At 40.2% G+C, this 20,062-nt stretch overlaps 2 protein-coding genes across 2 annotated transcripts; one reads left to right on the top strand and one right to left on the bottom strand.

The window, feature by feature from the left end:
- The first annotated feature begins 3,702 nt into the window (after positions 1-3,702).
- Positions 3,703-8,228, top strand: bnip1b (BCL2 interacting protein 1b). The gene is made up of 6 exons (XM_005727862.1): positions 3,703-3,852; positions 5,252-5,344; positions 5,468-5,559; positions 5,805-5,912; positions 6,804-6,922; positions 7,020-8,228. Exons 1-6 carry the CDS (start codon positions 3,769-3,771, stop codon positions 7,214-7,216), a joined length of 693 nt encoding a protein of 230 aa, XP_005727919.1. The 5' UTR covers positions 3,703-3,768; the 3' UTR covers positions 7,217-8,228.
- Positions 8,229-8,727: 499 nt separating this feature from the next.
- Positions 8,728-14,553, bottom strand: stc2b (stanniocalcin 2b). The gene is made up of 4 exons (XM_013909506.1): positions 14,288-14,553; positions 12,335-12,477; positions 9,973-10,184; positions 8,728-9,734 (listed from the first exon to the last, which is right to left on the bottom strand). Exons 1-4 carry the CDS (start codon positions 14,421-14,423, stop codon positions 9,401-9,403), a joined length of 825 nt encoding a protein of 274 aa, XP_013764960.1. The 5' UTR covers positions 14,424-14,553; the 3' UTR covers positions 8,728-9,400.
- Between the last annotated feature and the right edge of the window lie 5,509 nt (positions 14,554-20,062).

The following is a 20,062-nucleotide window of genomic DNA, read 5'->3' as shown; positions in this document are numbered from 1 at the left end:
TCTCTGCGGACATGTACCCAGACATCCTCTTGCATAATAGTCTAATAATGACTCCCTCCATTAAAGGAGCATTGCATCCATTTTTAAGTTGTAGATGATTTGTTTTCTTACTATAACTTGGCTGAGAAGTTTGATGTCACTGCAGCCAGCAGCCAGTTAGCACAAATACTGGAAACAGGAGCCAAAGTAGGGCAGTTCTGCCAGTACTTTATAGTCACAAATGCACGTTTGTTTTTTTAGGTGATATAGATATATATGGGGACTCTCTTTTGGCCAGGCAACCAAAAGAGACTTCAGATGTTTGCTGTGATGAGAGATGGAGACTGAAAATGAAACTTTAAGCAGATTTAAGACTGAAGGTGGTCTAAGGAGATAAAAATAATTCATTATTTTCTAAGTAAACTGGTCCAAGTCAGACTACAGTTTCATTGTGAGTTTGAATTATCGCTGTCTGTGGGGCCCATGAAGCGGAAGTTTAATAAGTCCTGAGAAAAGCTCGGTGGGTCACCAGACTGAACCTTGCCTTCAGGTGACTCTTTGGTCATGACTCTGGGCTGAGGTTCAGGTGCTCCACCGCCACGGAGCTGAGGTCAGGAGTTGGCTTGCTTGCGGTCTCTAACTTTTGGTGGGGAAAATTTAGTTTTAAGGAAGTAAAACTTTACCACTGCGCCAGAGATGTTTTGCCCCTTCTAGGTGCTTTTTTAATTTTAATTTTTATCAGAAGGGCTTTGGTTCGCAGTTGTCTTGTCAGGGAACCCCTGAGATTAGCCAGGGGCCACTAAAGGCTGGTGGGCAGAGACCCCTCACCTTCCCCTTTGCAATGAATGATGGGGAAGGGTTAATCTCCTCTTCCGGCAGACTGATTCAAGCAAACAACCACCCACACTTAATAATAATAATAAAAAAGAAAACCCCTCTTTCTATTTCTACACACGTCCAACTCATCATCCAAACACTGCAATGATTTACATCTCCTTCCAGACTTGCCAAAATGCATGAAGCAAGAGACATTTACCGAAAAAAGACGGCATCTGTTTGGTTACTATTCTCTCTTTATAAATTTTAATAATGACAGACAGACGGAGGATTATAATAGGAAATCCATACAAGTCCAAACATGTAGCGGATGTGGAAGGTATCGGCCATACTGAGCTCCACAGCTACATGCCATTGTTACGATGCTTCTGGTCTTGTATGGTATTTGACTCGATCAACAGCATGGGATCTTTCTGTAGTTAGTCCTGTGTGTGTTCCTCTCCCCAGTCTCAGTAGGAGGGCTGTACTTCATTGCTAAGTGCTCTATAATAGATCTCTTGGTGATTATAATTTCATAAAGAAGCAAAACCTGCAGAAAAAGTGTATCCTGCTGAAACTAACTTGATCCTCTCTTTAGCAATGACGTCTATATTTGTAGTTCACATATATGCCTGTTCAAATACAATATCTTGACAGTTGCTATATTTATGTTGTGTAATAAATGTTGTGCTGGGTTTATACTTTTGTTTTGACTAACTTTTTGTTTAACGTTGTATTTTTATTTTTTATTTTTTCTCTTCTTGGAGGCACAGTGGGTGGCTTTATGCACAGGCATGGAAAAGTAAAAGACCTTTATTTTATTATTATTATTTTTTGGTTTGTACTGTAACAGCCCGATTCTCTTTCAGAGCTTCTGACAGTTTTTGTCTCTGGCTGCTCGACATTCTGCAGACACCTGCCCTGAATCTCTGTTGTGTAATTGTGCCTCTCTCTTTATTTTCTGTTCTTCTTCTTCTCCTTCTCCTTCTTCTTCTTCTTCTTCTACTTCTACTTCTTCTTCTTTCTTTTTTTTTCTTTTTTTTTTTTAATCGTTTTTCTCTGTTGTATCAACCAGGAGTTGGTACCACAGCTCTGCTTGTAACCATGTTTGTCTGATTATGTTTATTGATTTTAATATCAAAACAATAAAACCATTAGCACCCCAGTCTGAATCTTGTTTATTTAACTGACCGAGTGTGTGTGTGAGTTTTCCAACCTGATTTTTATAAATGATTTTTGAATTTTTCGTCGCTTAAAAATGTATTTTAAGCAAATGAGTTCATAAAGAGTTCAACAAGATATGCAGGAGAGCATTCCTGAGTACACAACAGATCCAATATTACAGCAGCAGAAGACCACACCAAGACTACAATCAGCATGGGCTCACTAAAATTGCAGCATAAGTATTTGGTGCAATCAGCATGAAAGCATGGATCCACCCTGCCTTATATCAACAGTGGCGATGCTGTAATGTTGTAGGGGATACTTTCTTGGTACGCTATGGGCCCCTTTGTGCAAACTGAGCATCATTTAAATACTACAGCCCACCTGAGTATTATTGTGAGCATGTCTATCCCTTTACGATAGCTGCTTCTAGCATGATAGTTCACCACGTCACAAAACTCAGATCATCTCAAACTGGTTTCTTGAACACGACAGTGAGTTCACTGTTCTCAAACCTGCAGCAACTGTGTGACGCTGTCATGTCAGTATGGACCCAAATGTCTGAGGAATGTTTCCAGCACAATCTATATATAAATAAAACGGGATCATTCAAGCGAAGTGAAACTTAAGATCTTCACCAGTGTTTCTGGTTGATTTTTGAGTAATGCCATATTATCTCCTCCACAAGTAGTGCCTGTGAAATGGAGAGATGCTTTTATCCAGCCAAAGAGAACCACTGATAGGAACACTTCTGCTGATGGCTCTAAATTTATTTTTACCAACAGCAAATGTCATTGGGAGACTACAACTGAAAGCAGACAGCTGCTTCTACTACATACATAATTTCCTTGATTCTTTTTAAAAAAAAAATACTTTAATATAATTTGATGCCCTACATGTACACTGCAGTGGTGTGTGGGATGGCGTCTCTCCCCCTCCCAACCTTTTCATAATGAAAGAAAATGTTTCCCAAAGCAACAATGTGGCTCACTGATGTGTTTATTAGGTTTGGACACATTCAGAAAAGGGCTGCATCTAAACAGGAAGTGCTTATGGTTAAGTTCTATTCATGGTTTTATTGTCTTTTGTATATAACAGTATCGAAAAAGACCACATTAAAATAGCTCTTCCACTCTTGTATTGTACATATTTTGCTGGTTTGCTGCTGTTTAGACAAAGCACAAAGTCTATCAGAAAAAGGGAGAAATTTCTGTCTGTGTCTTTGTGTCTGTTATCTTGACAGGGTTACTGCTGGGAACACGGATCAGACATGATTACAGGATTTCCACAAAATTAGCTGGTGTAAAAATGACACAAGACCCCCCTTTTCAGTACGTACTGTTAATACTAACACTTAGTAGAAAAGTAATAGTACAGGCTCTATCCATGATGTTGATGATGTTAATAAAAAAAAAGAAGAGTATATTAGTATATTAGTAACAGCCGAGGCTGAATTAACTTTAGTAGTTTTTTTTTTTAGTTAAAAATGCCACTTTTGACTCTCTAAGTATAGTTTATATATTACAAACTTTAAATTATTTAGTGGTTCTGTTTTATATGATGTTTAAACATTTGAAAACACATTTAAATTTCAGTGTGGATCCTGTCTGTCCAATAAGTAAGGACAAAATTATAGTGGAGCTGCAGAATGATAAGTAACTGCACTTTTTTTAAAAAGGAATTAAATTAATTTTTTTGTTCTATTTTAAGTAACATATTTATTTATTCCACGGATAATTAACATCCGACTACCGTTGGTCCTTCGTCTTTACCTCTTTTGGACCTCCAGCTTGCCATACAAAAACAACAATGGCGTCTTCTGCGGATGTTCACGTCCGAATTTGCGCACAAGAAATTATCAAATATGATCTGGAAATTAAAGCTCTCATTCAGGTAAGGAATGAAGAACGAGCGCCTTGTTTGTCCTTTCATCCTGAGCCATTTCTGAACCGTTGGTAACTCTGGAGAGCTGGCTGAACATGCGCACAACAGGTCTTCAAGTTGAGCTAAGAAGAAGCTAACGTTAACTTTCCGACAGTCAAAAGACACAAAACATTCTTGATTTTGTTTATTTTAATTAGGCAAAAAATCATTCCTGAGACAGTTATAATACTTTTGAGTAATAAATCTCTAATTATTCAAATAACCGAGAGAAGAAAATGATCATTTATTATCAGATGTTATTTAAAAAAATATTTACGACGCACTCTTTGTTTAGTTCTGCGTTCGTGATATTCTAATTAGTAAGGGAAATTAAAATAAGTTAAAACAAATTGTTTTAGAAAATGTAAATAATATGAATATAAAAATATATATATTATGGTTTTTTTTTTAATGGAGAAAAATGTGCTAAAATTTATACTGTATATCCTGAGCCAGATGGTGGAACGGCGGTAAGCTGAGAGACACCTGCCCTATCAAAAAGTGACCGCCAGTGTTTCTTTGTCTAATGTCTTTGGTTATATTGCTAAATAGCTCTAGTCAACAGGATTTAAAAATGGATTTCATATATAAAGTAATAAAAAAAGACATATTTTGCAAGTATTTTTATGGTTCTACATTACATTGCAATCAATCAAGTCCTTTTGGCCATTTAAAGTATCTTTATACAGCTGTTATATTTGTATAGATTTCTGCTGCCCTCTTGGCCAGATCATCACTGACAGCTGATGTCCATTGGTGAGGGCCAGAATGTAAAACAACCACTAAATCTCTTTTCACCACAGCAGGCAATTACAGTGCCACATCCCCTACTTCCCCTTTCCCTCTCAAGACCCCGAGTTGCTTTGAACTCCACCACTTGGGGGCAGCAGCTCATGTGTAGTGGTGGACACACCATTTCTCAGCCACCTCACACTCTGCTGCAAACTGCTCCACTGCAAGCTGGAGGTCATTGCTCGATTCAACCACCAGAACCACATCAGCAAAAATCAGAGATGAGATCCTGAGTCCACTGAATTTGACTGCCTCCACCTCTTGGCTGCACATAGAAACTGTCTTCCAAAAAAACTTGTGAACAGAATCAATGATAAAGGGGCAGAGCTGGTGGAGTCCAGGATTCACAGGGAATGAGTCTGACTTGCTGCCAAGCTCTCAGTACACTATGTACAATGACAAAACACTTTATAACAATGGACCAGATGTCTCATACTCCTAAAGCACAAGCTCCTTTGCTCACACAAAGATATGTGCATTTATGAATTCACATGATGTATGTCTTACTCGATGTGATATAATTATAAAATATAACTAATACATTATATTTAACTCAATGTGTGTGTGTTGTCTGTAGGACATCAGGGATTGTCCAGGACCTCAGTCTGCTCTTGTGGAGCTTAATGCTCAGGTCAAAGAGAAACTCAACAAGCTGAGGCTCAGAATTCAGGTCAGGCCTCAGCTACACATCCACACGGTGCTGCATCTGACAGGGTTTTTTTTTGTTTTTTTGCTTAATATTGGATCTGTGTCATGTGATGCCATGATGTCGTTGTTTTTTTGTTTCTTCCAGGATCTGGAGCAGATGGCCAAAGAGCAGGACAAAGAGTCAGACAGAGTGGCCATCCAAACAGAGACCGAGAGCCAATGGAAGCAGATGCTGAGGTGTTTAGACGCAGACGCACACAGACACATCTAAAAAAAATAAGCCTGTGCAGCACCAGTCATTTTATTTTCCCCTTGAATCACTTGCCTCGTGTCCCAGTGAACATGTTGTTGGTTTCTGTTTTGTTGCGATGATAATGTAAACTGGAAATGCAGACACAAGCGAGCACTTAAGATGGGAAAAAAATCTAAAACAGAAACTTTCAGTCTCAAAATTGTTTGCTTTTTCTTGTCTGTCTTGTCAGCAACCAGACAGGGTGGAGAAAAGCTAACCTGGCTTGTAAACTTGCCATAGACAACATGGAGAAGGACGAACTGCTGCATGGTGAGGAAAACCACAACACCAGACAGAGGTAAATATAGTTTCTGCCAAGGCTCTGCTACAGAGCACTGTACTACGAAGACAGTTCAGTGTACCCCGAGTTTGTTTGCGTTATGTAGATTCCCGTACTTCTACACCTGGTTAGAGCTGCTGATATGCAGCCTGAACTTTGATCAGTGATTTTTGTATACCTGCAGCCAAACAGGAGGAAATTAATGTCACCTGTATTAATTTACCTGGTTTCTGTTTAGCTGTAAAAGGCTGATGGGGTATTATCGTTACCCTGCCGGGCAGAGGCATTGTACACACCTTGAGAACAAGGCTGCTTAGGATTTTCAAACTGATACCATAGTTTCTGTCAGTAACTTCTATCCTCTACTTCCTGTAGTTATTACCATTACACTGTTTTTTGTTTTACACAGATGTGTGTTTATGTTTATGGAGTGTTATCAGATGAATCGCAGTATGACAACTATGTCAAAACAACAGCTAATCTGCTGTACACTGAAATACAGATACACTTGTTAACATCTGTAAAACTATCTTTTGTCTAATGTCTGTGGTTTAAAATGCTTTCATGAACGATTATTAAATAAGATTTTTTTAATTGTTGCTTTTGGTAATTTGTGATTTAAAAAAATTGAATAAAAACTGGCACAAATGAACCAAAAAAGATAAATGAATATAAAAATAGAGTGGCTAGTTGCACTGGTGGTAGAAACACAAGGTTCTAAACTACTTAATGAGAAAAAGATTCCTTCTAGTCTCCAATAAATCACTTTAATATAATCTAATAATAAATTAGGCATGTCAGGACCCATCTGCAGTACTTCACCTGCTCTGTTCTGTGTGTGTGTGTGTGTGTGTGTGTGTGTGTGTGTGTGTGTGTGTGTGTGTGTGTGTGTGTGTGTTTTTGTCTCAGGAAAGCAACCAAGGAAAATTTAGTGGAAACCAGCAGCAACATCACAGAGAGTCTGATGTCTATCAGCAGGATGATGTCTGAACAGGTGAAGCAGAGTGAGGACACCATTGGCACTCTAGGTAAAAATCTAATTTTATGTTTCAGTCTCCTGTCCACATTTTCTAACCGATCCTCCTAAACCCTTAATGCCTTTAATTCTTCGTCCTCCTTATTCAGCCACCTCATCCAGGACGGTGCAGGAAACCAACGAGGAGTTTAAAAGCATGACAGGAACCATTCACCTGGGCAGGAAGCTCATCCTGAAGTACAACCGGCGGGAGCTGACAGACAAGCTGCTCATCTTCCTTGCACTAGCCCTCTTCTTTGCCACCGTCCTCTACATCCTCAAGAAACGTCTCTTCCCCTTCATTTAGTCGGCCGCCTGGGTCTGTTTTTCCTCAAGGACGTGGGGACTGGCTTGGAAGGAGTTAACACAGTGAATTGTAGGAGGTATGAAGTAGAAGCATGAACCGCATGGACTCTTAGAAGCAGCACTGAAACTGGACTGTAGCACACAGAGGCGGCGTGAAGTGGGAACGTGTTACTTCTTACATATAATATGCAATATGAAGGGTTGGAAAATATCTGAAGCTCAAGATCCACTTCAGCAGTGAAAGGAGCAAAGTGAGTAAAACTGACATCCATAGTTTTATAGAAAACATTAAGAAGCCACAGCCTGCCTCGAGTAGATATGGTTATACAATGCATTGTCAAAAGTTTGAACGCATGTTGCAAATGGTCACAGTTGAAGAAGGGATCTGCTGCTTTTTAGCCTTTTCCTTGATGCCTCACACTGCCTCCCTGGTGTTACAGTAAGGACTCTGTTATCTTAATGTGACCATTTCTATCATTCTGGATGATGGGTCTTTTTCAGAAAGCCTGAACTTGAGGAAATTCATGTGTTTACATTGAAATTTACATTAAATTGAAGTAAATAGAGAGCTTAAAGGTTCAGATGCTCATATTTGCCAAATTGTGTGCAGTTTTTGAAATGTTGATACCTTAAAGCACACTGTAGGTTTCACAATGCAATAAGACAGCATCTAAAGATCAGCAGCCTGTATGCTTATGTAATATCTCTTTGTACCCCTTCAGTCCAGCGTAAAAGGAAGAAAAGGTAGTCTGTGATTCTGCCCTCATGTCAGTCATGTTGAAAGGTTGGGAGTTAGACTAAAGCAAGGGACCACTGGAGGCTTGTTTTAAGCCTCGATTGCTGCAAATAAAATCCATCCAAAGAGGTGATCTGCGTGATAAAATGTTTCAGCTTATGCAAAATATTCACGTCCTCCAAGCAGAGGGCAACCTTATTTGAATTCAGCTGGAGCTTCACTTTTACACAGATGGGAAGAAAAGAGGGGGACAGAAAAGTGAGCAACATTGTAGGACTCCATCTACTCCTGTTGAGTCATGGTTGGTTTCTGAGCTGTAGTATCTTCTGACTTAAGCTGTAGAATTAAAGGCTGGTTAAGAGAAAAAAGAAAAAAAAACAAAGAAAAAAACAAACCCCAAAGCGGGCTGCCCTCCTAGTGTCCAGTACCTTTAATTCAGAACTAGTCAGGGTCATGGTTGCAAAATGCACCAACCTTTGTTTTTGTTTACTTTTGTTATAAAGTGTGAATGTGCTCAGGAGTGTATTTAGTGTACATTTTTTTTTTTTTAACCTCATGCCTTCCTTCCAAACTACTGAACCAGTAATCCAATGAATGATTGTTGCCCTGAAAGGTGTCAGATTGTGTGAATGTTGAACAAAAGCCCCGTGGGTTAGAGTTCATTTAAAAGTCTCAAGCACCAGCAGATGTCTTAAAACTCAAAATATCAAGTTTGAACTGCAGTGCTGTTAAAAGACTTGTTCAACAGGATAGGACTAATTTAAATAACACACTTCTGTTTGTTCATCAGTATCACTTTATTTTAATAAAATTCAACTGTTCAGAGTTTGTGATCCATTGGAGAAAAAAAAAAGAAAAAAAAAAGTGTACAACATTCGACACCAGAGGTCTGTATAAATGTGAACAAGTGAACATTAAAAATACATTTCTAACACATTGACCGATGAGTGCTTTCCTTTCCTTTCTGCACACTGCACCTCATCCGTTTCTCCATGGTACACAATATGACTTTCTCCATAAATACAAAAGCAGATTCATAACTCTGTTCCTAAAATGTTGTGATGCTGTGTAAAAGTTCAAATTAAGCAAATGTTTTTCATGAAACAGTAAAGTGTCCCAGTTTAAACACTTGGTAGGTTTTCTATGTTCAATACTGAATAAAATATAATGCATTCTAATGGTATTTAGATTTTACACAGCGTCACAACTTTTTTGGAACTGGGCTTGTAAACAGGATACTGACTTGGAGCCATGAGCTACACTTGACCTACTGATTCCGTGTGTGTACGTCTGATGCTGAGCTGCAGTGGTCTGTGAGATTGAAGTGAGGTAGATAATTGTTCTTCCATCCTTAATGGAGCACAAATGCCCAGCAGATTGAATAAGTTATGATGCATTACTACACTGAATACTTTTAGCCACTACTGCTAGTATTATAGAATTGTGTACTCAGTTTCCATCTGTCTGTAGAAGAGTGACACTGGATTTCTCAGACACAACTGAATCTGGTTCAGTTGCGTCGTCTATATGACTGAGCCCATCCTCTGGTTTAGCCTCTGTTTGTTGCTGCAGGGGTCCCCCAGCAGCGATAGGCCATGGTGCACTGGTGGGTGGGGAAGCGCTTTGGTCGAGGGTATCGGATTGGCAGAGGGGGCAGTTTCCGGCAAGGCTGCTGCAAAGCGACCCCCAGTACCGCTCGCATTGTTCACGCAAACGGCGTCCGACCCACGTCTTGACCTCCTCTCCGCACTTCAGCAGGAAGTTAGTCAGCTCCACGTATGGCCTGGCAGGATGCAAATACATCAGGGTCATCAATAAATACTTGGCTGTTTTGTCCAAATGTACATTTAGAAAAAATGTCACTTACAGGAAGTGCCAAAAACAATAGAATGTCCCAGTTTTATTCATTTTTCCATTTGAGCAATTAATGACATAATTTTGAATGCATTTATTTGTACACATATCTATCAAAACAATAAAATTGTGGCTGTTAGTAGTTAGTGTGAGTTTGTGTTTCTCACCCAGGGGGAAACATTAGGTGAAACTGCACCAGGTTTTCCACGGTGTCCATGTGATCCCGCAGTGCCAGGCAGAGCTGGTGTTTGGTGTAGCACTCCCTCTGAAGCACGCACACCATCTCCTTTATCGCCGAACACCGCCGGCTGATGCAGCTGAAACGCTGCCGCAGCCCCAATGCCAGGCACCGCAACGTGTCCTTCACAAATGCTTTGCCCTGCGAGAAAAAGAACAGTGAGTGGACGATTACAGGGAAACCTATATACATACACACGATTTTTTCCCCCCCCCACATAATGTTTTATTGCAACCATGTTTTTATTTCCAATAGTCTTTTCTATCAGATTCAAAGACTTCTATTTAGTTTTTTTTATTCTATTATTGATTTATTATTTATGTCCATGTTTGATTTATCATCTTTTCAGTCATCTATAAAGTACTTTGAGTTGGTCTAAGTTCTATGAAAGTGCTACGCAAACAAAAACAATTTGTGACAGCCTTAAATCAAGGGGTTTACCTGAAGTACTGTTTAGGAAATAAAACCATTTTTATACACAGTCCTTGATTTTTAGAGGCTGAAAAGTAACAATTTTAAAATAAGGAATTTTATTTTTATTTTTTTAAGTAGTTGGATTAAAATGGTTTGTAGTCACCGACTGTGTGACGTCTAGAACCATCAGACATCACCAGATGCTGCATTTCCTCCCTTCAGATGGTACGTCAGTCCTATACTGAAGCCACCTTCAGTTTAAGCTCGTTTGCGGCTCTTTAATTTCAGTTTTATCTTCAGAGGCTGAAAACCTGCTGACTTGAAGAATATCCCATTTCTTTGCATTGAAGAACTCTTGTGCTGAATTGCTAACGCTACAGCTATTGCAATACTTTTGTTAAATCCCTTGAATTAAAGCTAAAATCTGCACTTGAATGATTTGAAACCTGTGGTGTCCAGAGACCAGAAAACCAAAATGCTCTGTGAAAAACATTAGTTTTTGCTGTATGATCTTTACCTCACAATATAAAGTGCCTCAAGGCAACAGTCTTTGTTATTTAGTACCATGTAACTAGAACTGTATTGAAAAATAACTTATGACTTACAGAGAAGGGGTGAGGTTAAATAAATGTCCACTTCCACATACTCAAAAAGGAGTGTGAAAACTAAATATCTTGTAATGCATTTCACTTCGTTTTTGTATACTTTAAAAGGAATATTCTTCCTAAATTACATTCTGTACACTGTTGGAAGTTCTAACAGACGCTTGGGGTAGGCTCTGAAAGCCAGACTATCCTCATCCACTTTTACAGTAGAGAGCGAGAGAAAAACCACCACAAAACCAAACCCAAACCACAACATGTTGACAGCCTGGCACAAAAACCGTTTGACCTCTGTGGATGCTCTGTATGGATCTTCATGACAGCTGGTGAACTCGCCCAATCGTCAGTGTATTTGGCCAACTGCTTAACTGGAGTAAGGTCATTTGGTGCTGCTAGCGCATTAGTACAGTATGTGAGGAAAAACAAAGATATAATAAGAGGGTGGCTGTGCATGTACAAAGACAAATTTGAATCTGTGAGTTAAGCAGTGAAGAAAACAGAAAAAACAAAAACAAAAAAAAAACAAACAAAAAAAAAAACAAAACACAAACACGAACCTGTGGTGCCGACCTAAACATTTTTCAGATTGTCATCTATACCCTCAACAAGTGCCCCATCAATAAGTGGTGCACACTAAGAGAATGGTAAAGGCCTAAATGCTCGACCCCTACATTGAGGGGATCCGGTGGCTCTGTAATGCTGCGGGGGGCTTTTTGCTGGCACGTATTGGGTCTTAAGGGATCTGCAAATCTCTACAAAATTCTTCTGGGTGATCATCTTTATCATGTTTCTACCCCAATGGGAAGAAGCCCTGAAGAAGTTTCCTGCAACACTTTATCCTTTAATCCACGACCATCTGTATCAGGCACATTCACTCAGAGATCTTCAAAGATCATCATCTTCTGTTTCTGCTCAAACTGGGGACACATTAGGCCTGCATCATTTTCTCATACATTTCTATTCTAGTAATGTGGACAGGATGTTCCTGTTCTCTCCTTTCACTTCCCCTCTCACGCTGTGCTGTAACTGTGCTGCCATGCATAACGATACACTGCTTCTTATACAACAAGCATTCCTCACAAATGACCGCAATGATGGAAGGGATTAAATGAAATAAAAACATGCATCCAGATATGCCTTCTCCAACCCTGCCCAGGAAACTTCTGAACTTCCCCTCAGCCTGTCAGTTAGTGCCCCACAGGCGTAACGACACAACTGACTTAATGAGTTTATTTGGAGTGTGAATGAATGTGAGACACACTGGCTTATCCTCACCTGCAAGTCGTATTGTCCAGCGTTGTGCAGCAGAGTAAGACATATGTGGTCCAGCCCTCGGATTTCACAGGAGCTGTTGCTCAAACACTGAAACATCCCACAGCCAACATCAGCTGAACTCAACAGGCAACTCTGGAGCTCCGCTACGAGACAGTGAGAGATCAGCATTAACTTTCCAGGTGAATGTATGTGCCAAATAATATAATATTAAAAACAATACACATCCACTGTCAAGCCTCAGACCTTTGGCCTTCACTTTTCAGAAATTAGTATTGTGCCATACTGCAAATTTTTCATATCAAACAAAGGAAATGCAGGGCCAGTAATAATAATAATACTTTTAACTTAAACAGGCAGCTTATGTAAGGGAGAGGAGTGTGCCATGATTTAGTAGATGAATCATCATCCATTTGCAAATTCTGATCACATTTTAATGACCGCTAAATTACTGTTTTTTGTTTACTTCCCACAATAATTAATTAACAAACAAAGCACACCTTTTCATACATTTTGACACTCATGTTTTTGGAGACGTATACATTTTTCCATTTCCAGAACAAATAAAAATGTATTAAACAATTCACTGGGCTACATACTGAACTTAAGATAGAAACAAAGTATCGATCCTGTCGAGCTAATATGGATCCACGTTAGTATCGACAGTATCATGTTTGGATCGAGCCCCTCAACTATCAGAAACCTATCTGTAAGTGTACGGAATGTAAATATGAGGATTTAGACATTTAAATGTTAGATAGTACTTTTTGATCAGCTTTCCTTACAGATTAGACACATAAAAGCACAACCAGAATTCATACATAAGGTACACTGTCGATTTTTGAGAAAATGAAAGTATTTTAGTGAAAGGTTAGAGTCCGGAAAATACAGTGTACGAGTTATGTAAGGTAGTTTGTTTCGGGCCAGGAGACAGCACAGTTTCACACACTCTTCATTTTGCACTTTATGGCGCTGTTGTAAATGGTGAAAATACTAGTGCTAGTTGCACGGCGTCAACACGTTAACGAGGTAACCGCTAACCGCAACGCTAACGCGTTGACGCCGTGCAGCCCCACGCGCGGGGCGATCCGCGGTAACTCGTTAACGGAGACTTGTCGCGTTAATACAGTTATGGCGTTAACCTCATTTTAACGAGTGTAACGCTGCAGCACTAAAATAGTAATCTCCAAATGTTCTCTTTTTACCGACCAGCGCCTCTTTGATAGCTGCCGCGTCCATCTTGTCGTTAGCTGCAGGTGAAGCGATGGGGGAGGGGGAGTTGTGTTAGTGAAGGAGAGGCCGAGTAACACGTAGAGAGAAAAGAGACAAACTTGCGGTTCCATGAATATAATTATAACGTAACAGTCTATCTATATAAACGATATAGTCACACAGCTTATCTCGTATAAAAATATATCGATATATTTTTAAAAAACTCGATATATCGCCCAATCCTAGCTAGAAGCATACTTTAACGGGTAAAATTAAGTGGCAAGCCGTCTTGGCTTTATCAATATGAGCTACAAGCATACTCTGATGGGCAAAGTTAAGTGGCAAACCGTCATACTAACTTAACTTTGTGCTGGAATTACTATGACAGCAGAAATGTGCATAAACTACTTACGGTAGGACGTGTTGCCAAAGTAGGATGTTTGTCAGAACACCGGGAAAGGGATACAGAGGGAATGTGCATGGACAGGGTCGAACCACCGGAGTCGCGCATTGAATTACAGTCACCAACAGCACAGGAGGTTAGAGAGGCGCGCACGGCCAACAGGTTGTCTTACAATGAGATTAAATGCGCAATAAGGGGGAGAAAAAAAAGTAGCACCCCTCAAGCTCTTTTTTTAGGGCCAACAAGGGCCTCGGGCATGTAAAGTTTTCTTCAAAATGCAGTTTCCGACGCTTAAATGCGACCGTTACACGACCTGTGAAAACTTGCACGTGGCGGCTCACCTGTGCTCTGCAAAGAGAGGCGCCTTCTCATCTGGCTCACTTCTTGCTCCAGAACATCATGCTGGTCGTTGGTCAGCACATGACACACCAGCAGCAGAAAAAACACAGTGGAGACAGCGGACGCGTTCACCGGCATCACTGAGGTCGAGTCAGCGTATGTGCGGTGCTCTTTTCTTCTCTTCTCTTGATAGAAGTTCGCGCAGCTAGAGCTCGAAGCCTTTGAATAACTTTACTCTGTGACGAGGAGATCGAGGCTATATATATGTAGAGCCGCAGGAGACCGGCGCGTTCACGAAGGCTGGAGCTTGGGTCTCCACCAATCACAGCCTAGCGCCGTGACCGCGCAGCACTTGCGCAGCTGAAGGTTTATCATTGATGAGAGTAAAAGAGGAACCTCCACCCCCTCACCCCAGCAGAAGATCCATGAATTTGAAAACAAAAAGAGACAAGTAGTGATTTCGGGTTTTTTTTTTTGTTTTTTTGTTTAAAAAAAAAAACACGAAGAAGGACCCACGGAGGACAGAAATGGGGTCAGGCAGAAATGGGAAGGATCACGTTGAGCGAACACACAAAAGAAAGTGAATCCCATTCCCATCAGCTCTCCCCAGAAGTGAAAATGTTCTTATAGAGGCCGCTTGTTCCTCCAGAGTCTGCGGGGGTGTGTTTGACGGCTTGCAGCTGCTTTCTTGGCGAGGCGCAGAGGCGTGCAATGAGGAACGTGTCAGACGCGCCCGGGCTGCAGCACATTGAAAGAGCACCGCGTTTTTCCAACTGTGAGGAAATCCTACAGTTTTCCTACATCATATTAGCGTGAAACAACTTCTGCGTAAACACGCAGCATTTTTATACTAAACATCCAGGAACACTTTCACACGCGAAATACTTAATCTTTTATAGATCTCTCAAAAGGCACTAAGCAGCGCAGGTAGTATGACCCGTTGTCCATGAGGACTGCTGCTGAGACTGCACAGCAGCCCACTCCGCTTTTTGAGACATTGTCCCACATTGTGATGTGTTGATCTATGGCTACATCTTTACTGACAACCAAAGAAAATGAGCAAACAGAAGTAGAAGTACCAGTGCACTGCAATAACTTCTAAAGTAACAGTTTTAGAAGTTCTTTTAATAGAAAGTGAAAAAATAGATGTGCACAAAAGAGCTATTGCATAGCCTCCATTTACATTCCCAAGACTTCAAGTCAAAACTGATCTAAAGTAAAATATAGTAGCTACAGTTAATTCTCCTTCACATCTTTGATACTAAACCTATAACCTGCACAGTTTGTGCATGTTAGGAATATCAGACCACCTTCCAGTAATCGCTCCATATTATTTCACCCTAAAGACACTACTGGAGCTGGAGGCAATACTTAATGATTAATTTGAGAATACTTAGATATTTATCTGTGTGAGACTTAGTTACACATTCAAGTGTTGTTGCCACCTATTATCAAGTTTTTTGTTTGCTTCCAGTGAACAACTGGCCAATCAAAATTGGGTCAGCAGAGACTCAACTAATGTTTGATCAACTATTAAAGAACAACTTCAACTTTTTAACACCTGTCAGCCTAGAAGAAGCAACTTTTGAAACTTAGGGAACAAAATAACTGGGTTTGCATCAGAGGTTAGTGAGGGCGGTCTCTGCCTATGCAGTCACCCTTGGAAAAACCCACCAAATATTCAACTTGAGGTCAAACCACAACTTTATTGAGATAAACTAAGGTGTCTAGACTTTACATTAAGAGAACAAGCAAGGTCGTCAAATGTCATTTTGACATTGGGGAAAGAGTTAAAGAGAAATAAATCCACCAGCACTATCTGATATCAGTTAGAAAATAGCGCCAGTGCTCATATCATGTAAAATCATTCAATATAGCCAGACCCCCTTTAACACTTTATACCAACAGTAACCATAAGCTCGTGTTATTTGAGCAGGAAGGTGGAGGAGAAGCCAAAAAACCCCAACGTGTAACAGAAAACCTGAAAAGCTGAATACATACATGAATAGCCTGTCATTCACAGCAGTCATGCCCTTACTTTTAAGCCTTGATACAATTTAAAGAAGTGAGTTTTAGCTGCACACGAACCTGCAGAGTTAACAGACGTGAACCAGTCAGAGTAACTGCAGTGGCACCTTTGCATATGCATGTTTAAGAATGTGTACAGCTCTCTCCTTTTACATATATTTTTGCAAAAACTTTCAGCTGTCAGGACAGATTTTTTTCCTACAAAATCATCGTGGCCAAATAGATTCGCAATAATTGTAGTAAAGATTAATACTACAATATAAAAATGGATATGGATGGATATCAGGAAATCAAGGAGAACCTGTGCAGTCCTGTGTGGATGCAATTTGGTCTAAAATTTGTTGGACAAAGGAAATTATTGTAGTTTTTATTTACAGTGGCTTGCGAAAGTATTCGGCCCCCTTGAACTTTTCCACATTTTGTCACATTACAGCCACAAACATGAATCAATTTTATTGGAATTCCACGTGAAAGACCAACACAAAGTGGTGCACACGTGAGAAGTGGAATGAAAATCATACATGATTCCGAACATTTTTTACAAATAAATAACTGAAAAGTGGGGTGTGCGTAATTATTCAGCCCCCTTTGGTCTGAGTGCAGTCAGTTGAACATAGACATTGCCTGATGAGTGCTAATGACTAAATAGAGTGCACCTGTGTGTAATCTAATGTCAGTACAAATACAGCTGCTCTGTGATGGCCTCAGAGGTTGTCTAAGAGAATATGAACACCATGAAGTCCAAAGAACACACCAGACAGGTCAGGGATAAAGTTATTGAGAAATTCAAAGCAGGCTTAGGCTACAAAAAGATTTCCCAAGCCTTGAACATCCCACGGAGCGCTGTTCAAGCGATCATTCAGAAATGGAAGGAGTATGGCACAACTGTAAACCTACCAAGACAAGGCCGTCCACCTAAACTCACAGGCCGAACGAGGAGAGCACTGATCAGAAATGCAGCCAAGAGGCCCATGGTGACTCTGAACGAGCTGCAGAGATCTACAGCTCAGGTGGGGGAATCTGTCCATAGGACAACTATTAGTTGTGCACTGCACAAAGTTGGCCTTTATGGAAGAGTGGCAAGAAGAAAGCAGTTAACAGAAAACAATAAAGTCCCATTTGCAGTTTGCCACAAGCCATGTGGGGGACACAGCAAAAATGTGGACGAAGGTGCTCTGGTCAGATGAAAACAAAATGCAAAACGCTATGTGTGGTGGAAAACTAACACTGCACATCACTCTGAACACACCATCCGCACTGTCAAATATGGTGGTGGCAGCATCATGCTCTGGGGGTGCTTCTCTTCAGCAGGGACAGGGAAGCTGGTCAGAGTTGATGGGAAGATGGAGCCAAATACAGGGAATCTTGGAAGAAAACCTCTTGGAGTCTGCAAAAGACTTGAGACTGGGGCGGAGGTTCACCTTCCAGCAGGACAACGATCCTAAACATAAAGCCAGGGCAACAATGGGATGGTTTAAAACAAAACATATCCATGTGTTAGAATGACCCAGTCAAAGTCCAGATCTAAATCCAATCGAGAATCTGTGGCAAGATCTGAAAACTGCTGTTCACAAATGCTGTCCATCTAATCTGACTGAGCTGGATCTTATTTGCAAAGAAGAATGGGCAAAGATTTCAGTCTGTAGATGTGCAAAGCTGGTAGAGACATGCCCTAAAAGACTGGCAGCTGGAATTGCAGCGAAAGGTGGTTCTACAAAGTATTGACTCAGGGGGCTGAATAATTACGCACACCCAACTTTTCAGTTATTTATTTGTAAAAAATGTTTGGAATCATGTATGATTTTAATTCCACTTCTCACGTGTACACCACTTTGTGTTGGCCTTTCACGTGGAATTGCAACTTTAATTTAAGCAGTTTAACAAAAGTATTTCATTAACTGTTTAGGAACTATGAATATTTTATTACACAGTCAGCCATTCCAGAGGCTCAAAAGTAATCGTACAGACATACAAACATAACTGGATTGTTTTAAAAGGTTGTTTGAAAATCATTTGCAGTCATTCTCTATATCCAACGGACCAATGACTTTGTGAAAAAAAATTATGGACCTAACTGTACGCGCCCACTCATGTGTGTCCGTGCTATGAGCCATAATTTATATTTCTTGTTAAAATATTAAGCAATGAATTTAATTCCTAAAAAAAAAATCAGATGGTACATTTTGAATAAAGACCAGCCTCCGATGTCGTGTTTTTCTCATCTTGCACTCTTTTTGTTGTGGTTAAATGTTTTGACTCGGAGTTTCATCAGAGTCTCCATACGAGCTAAACAAATACCTCATCTCTCTTACTCTCACTCTACTGCTCAACTACTGGCAGCTTAGCTTCATCTTCACTGCATTCAAGTGGCCTTCAGCAGGACTGACTGAGAAACATTGTGTGTGCGTTGCAGCAGGAGGTCAAGGAAAAAAGGACAGAACGTGTGTGTGTGTGTTCATGCAGGGGCCCAGTATAGGAAGACATCCTCTCACACGGGGTAATATTTGGACATTTGAAGACTATTTTCATAACTTTTCAAGCTGATTCGGCCTCCCACAACTTGTGGTGACCACCCACACAATGACCCTTCACTGCCAACAACAAACATGCACACTCGCATGTTCAAAACAACACCAGTGCACACACATCGCTGTGCAAATAGTATGTATGCAGGGCCTTCTTGTTCTTGCCCTCTCATGATAAACACGATACATGTCTGCCTCATTGCATACACAAATCAGACTCACTACTAGATGTAAGATGTTTATGTATGTGTTTTGTACAATAGGTTACAAAACTTGGACAACTTCAGGGATGATATAAGTGGTTTTAAATGTCCCAAACCACAATGACTGCATTTTTTAATTTATGTCACTAATGTAGCCATAATATAATTCAATAAAGTCATATTTTCAGCCAAAGCTTTTATTTTTAATCATTATTGTTTCATCAAAACACCTTAAAGTGAGGTTAGATGTTCCAGTTAGCTCTACATCTCTGTCGTGTTTATCTTTTGCTTTGATTTCTACTAGATATCAATAAGTAAACATGTTTTTTTTAATGATTCAGTTGAACATCTATAGATGATCACACGTATCACAAGTACTGTATTGATAGACAGGAGGATGGCGGAGGATGACCAATGGATCTTACACAGTGCAAACATACACATGGTGCAAGCGTGTGGATCAGTCACCTGCCGAAAACAAGGAGTAAAATCAATAATATTAGCCGCAGTGACACACAAACACACTCACACACTAAGCCGACTGACTGACTTTAGGATTAAAGCCAGAGTTCATCGAGGATTTCAGAGTGACGGGGCTTCTCTTCAATGAAAACTGTAAGCACAAGAATCCCAGAGGAAGGGACACTGCTGCATAAACTTGGATGCTGATGATGCACATGACAAAAAAAACATGTTTGAGTTCTTTTTCAATTTTTGCTCCTATAGTTTTGATGGTGTTTTTCCAGTACAGAATAACCATTCATGGTTTATGTATGTACCACACATACACTGCTGCATTTTTTGGCAATGATTTTCAATTAACACAACCGATTAGCAGTATAAATGTTGGGAATGGTGACAGCCCGTGCACAGAAGACTATAGTGGACAAAAATATATTAGATCCGTAGTGGTTTAGGACTCCCAAAGAGAACGAATTGGAAACAGTTTCGATAAATGGTAAGTGGATTAGTTCTTATATAGCACTTTTCTATTCTACCTGAGCACTCAAAGCGCTGTCCA

The sequence above is a fragment of the Pundamilia nyererei genome, unplaced genomic scaffold (assembly GCF_000239375.1).
Source record: "Pundamilia nyererei isolate P.nyererei 1_Seehausen unplaced genomic scaffold, PunNye1.0 scaffold00026, whole genome shotgun sequence".
NCBI classification, from domain to species: Eukaryota; Metazoa; Chordata; class Actinopteri; order Cichliformes; family Cichlidae; genus Pundamilia; species Pundamilia nyererei.
Note: the sequence above shows the minus strand (reverse complement) of the source record. Positions and strands in the feature narration are given on the sequence as shown.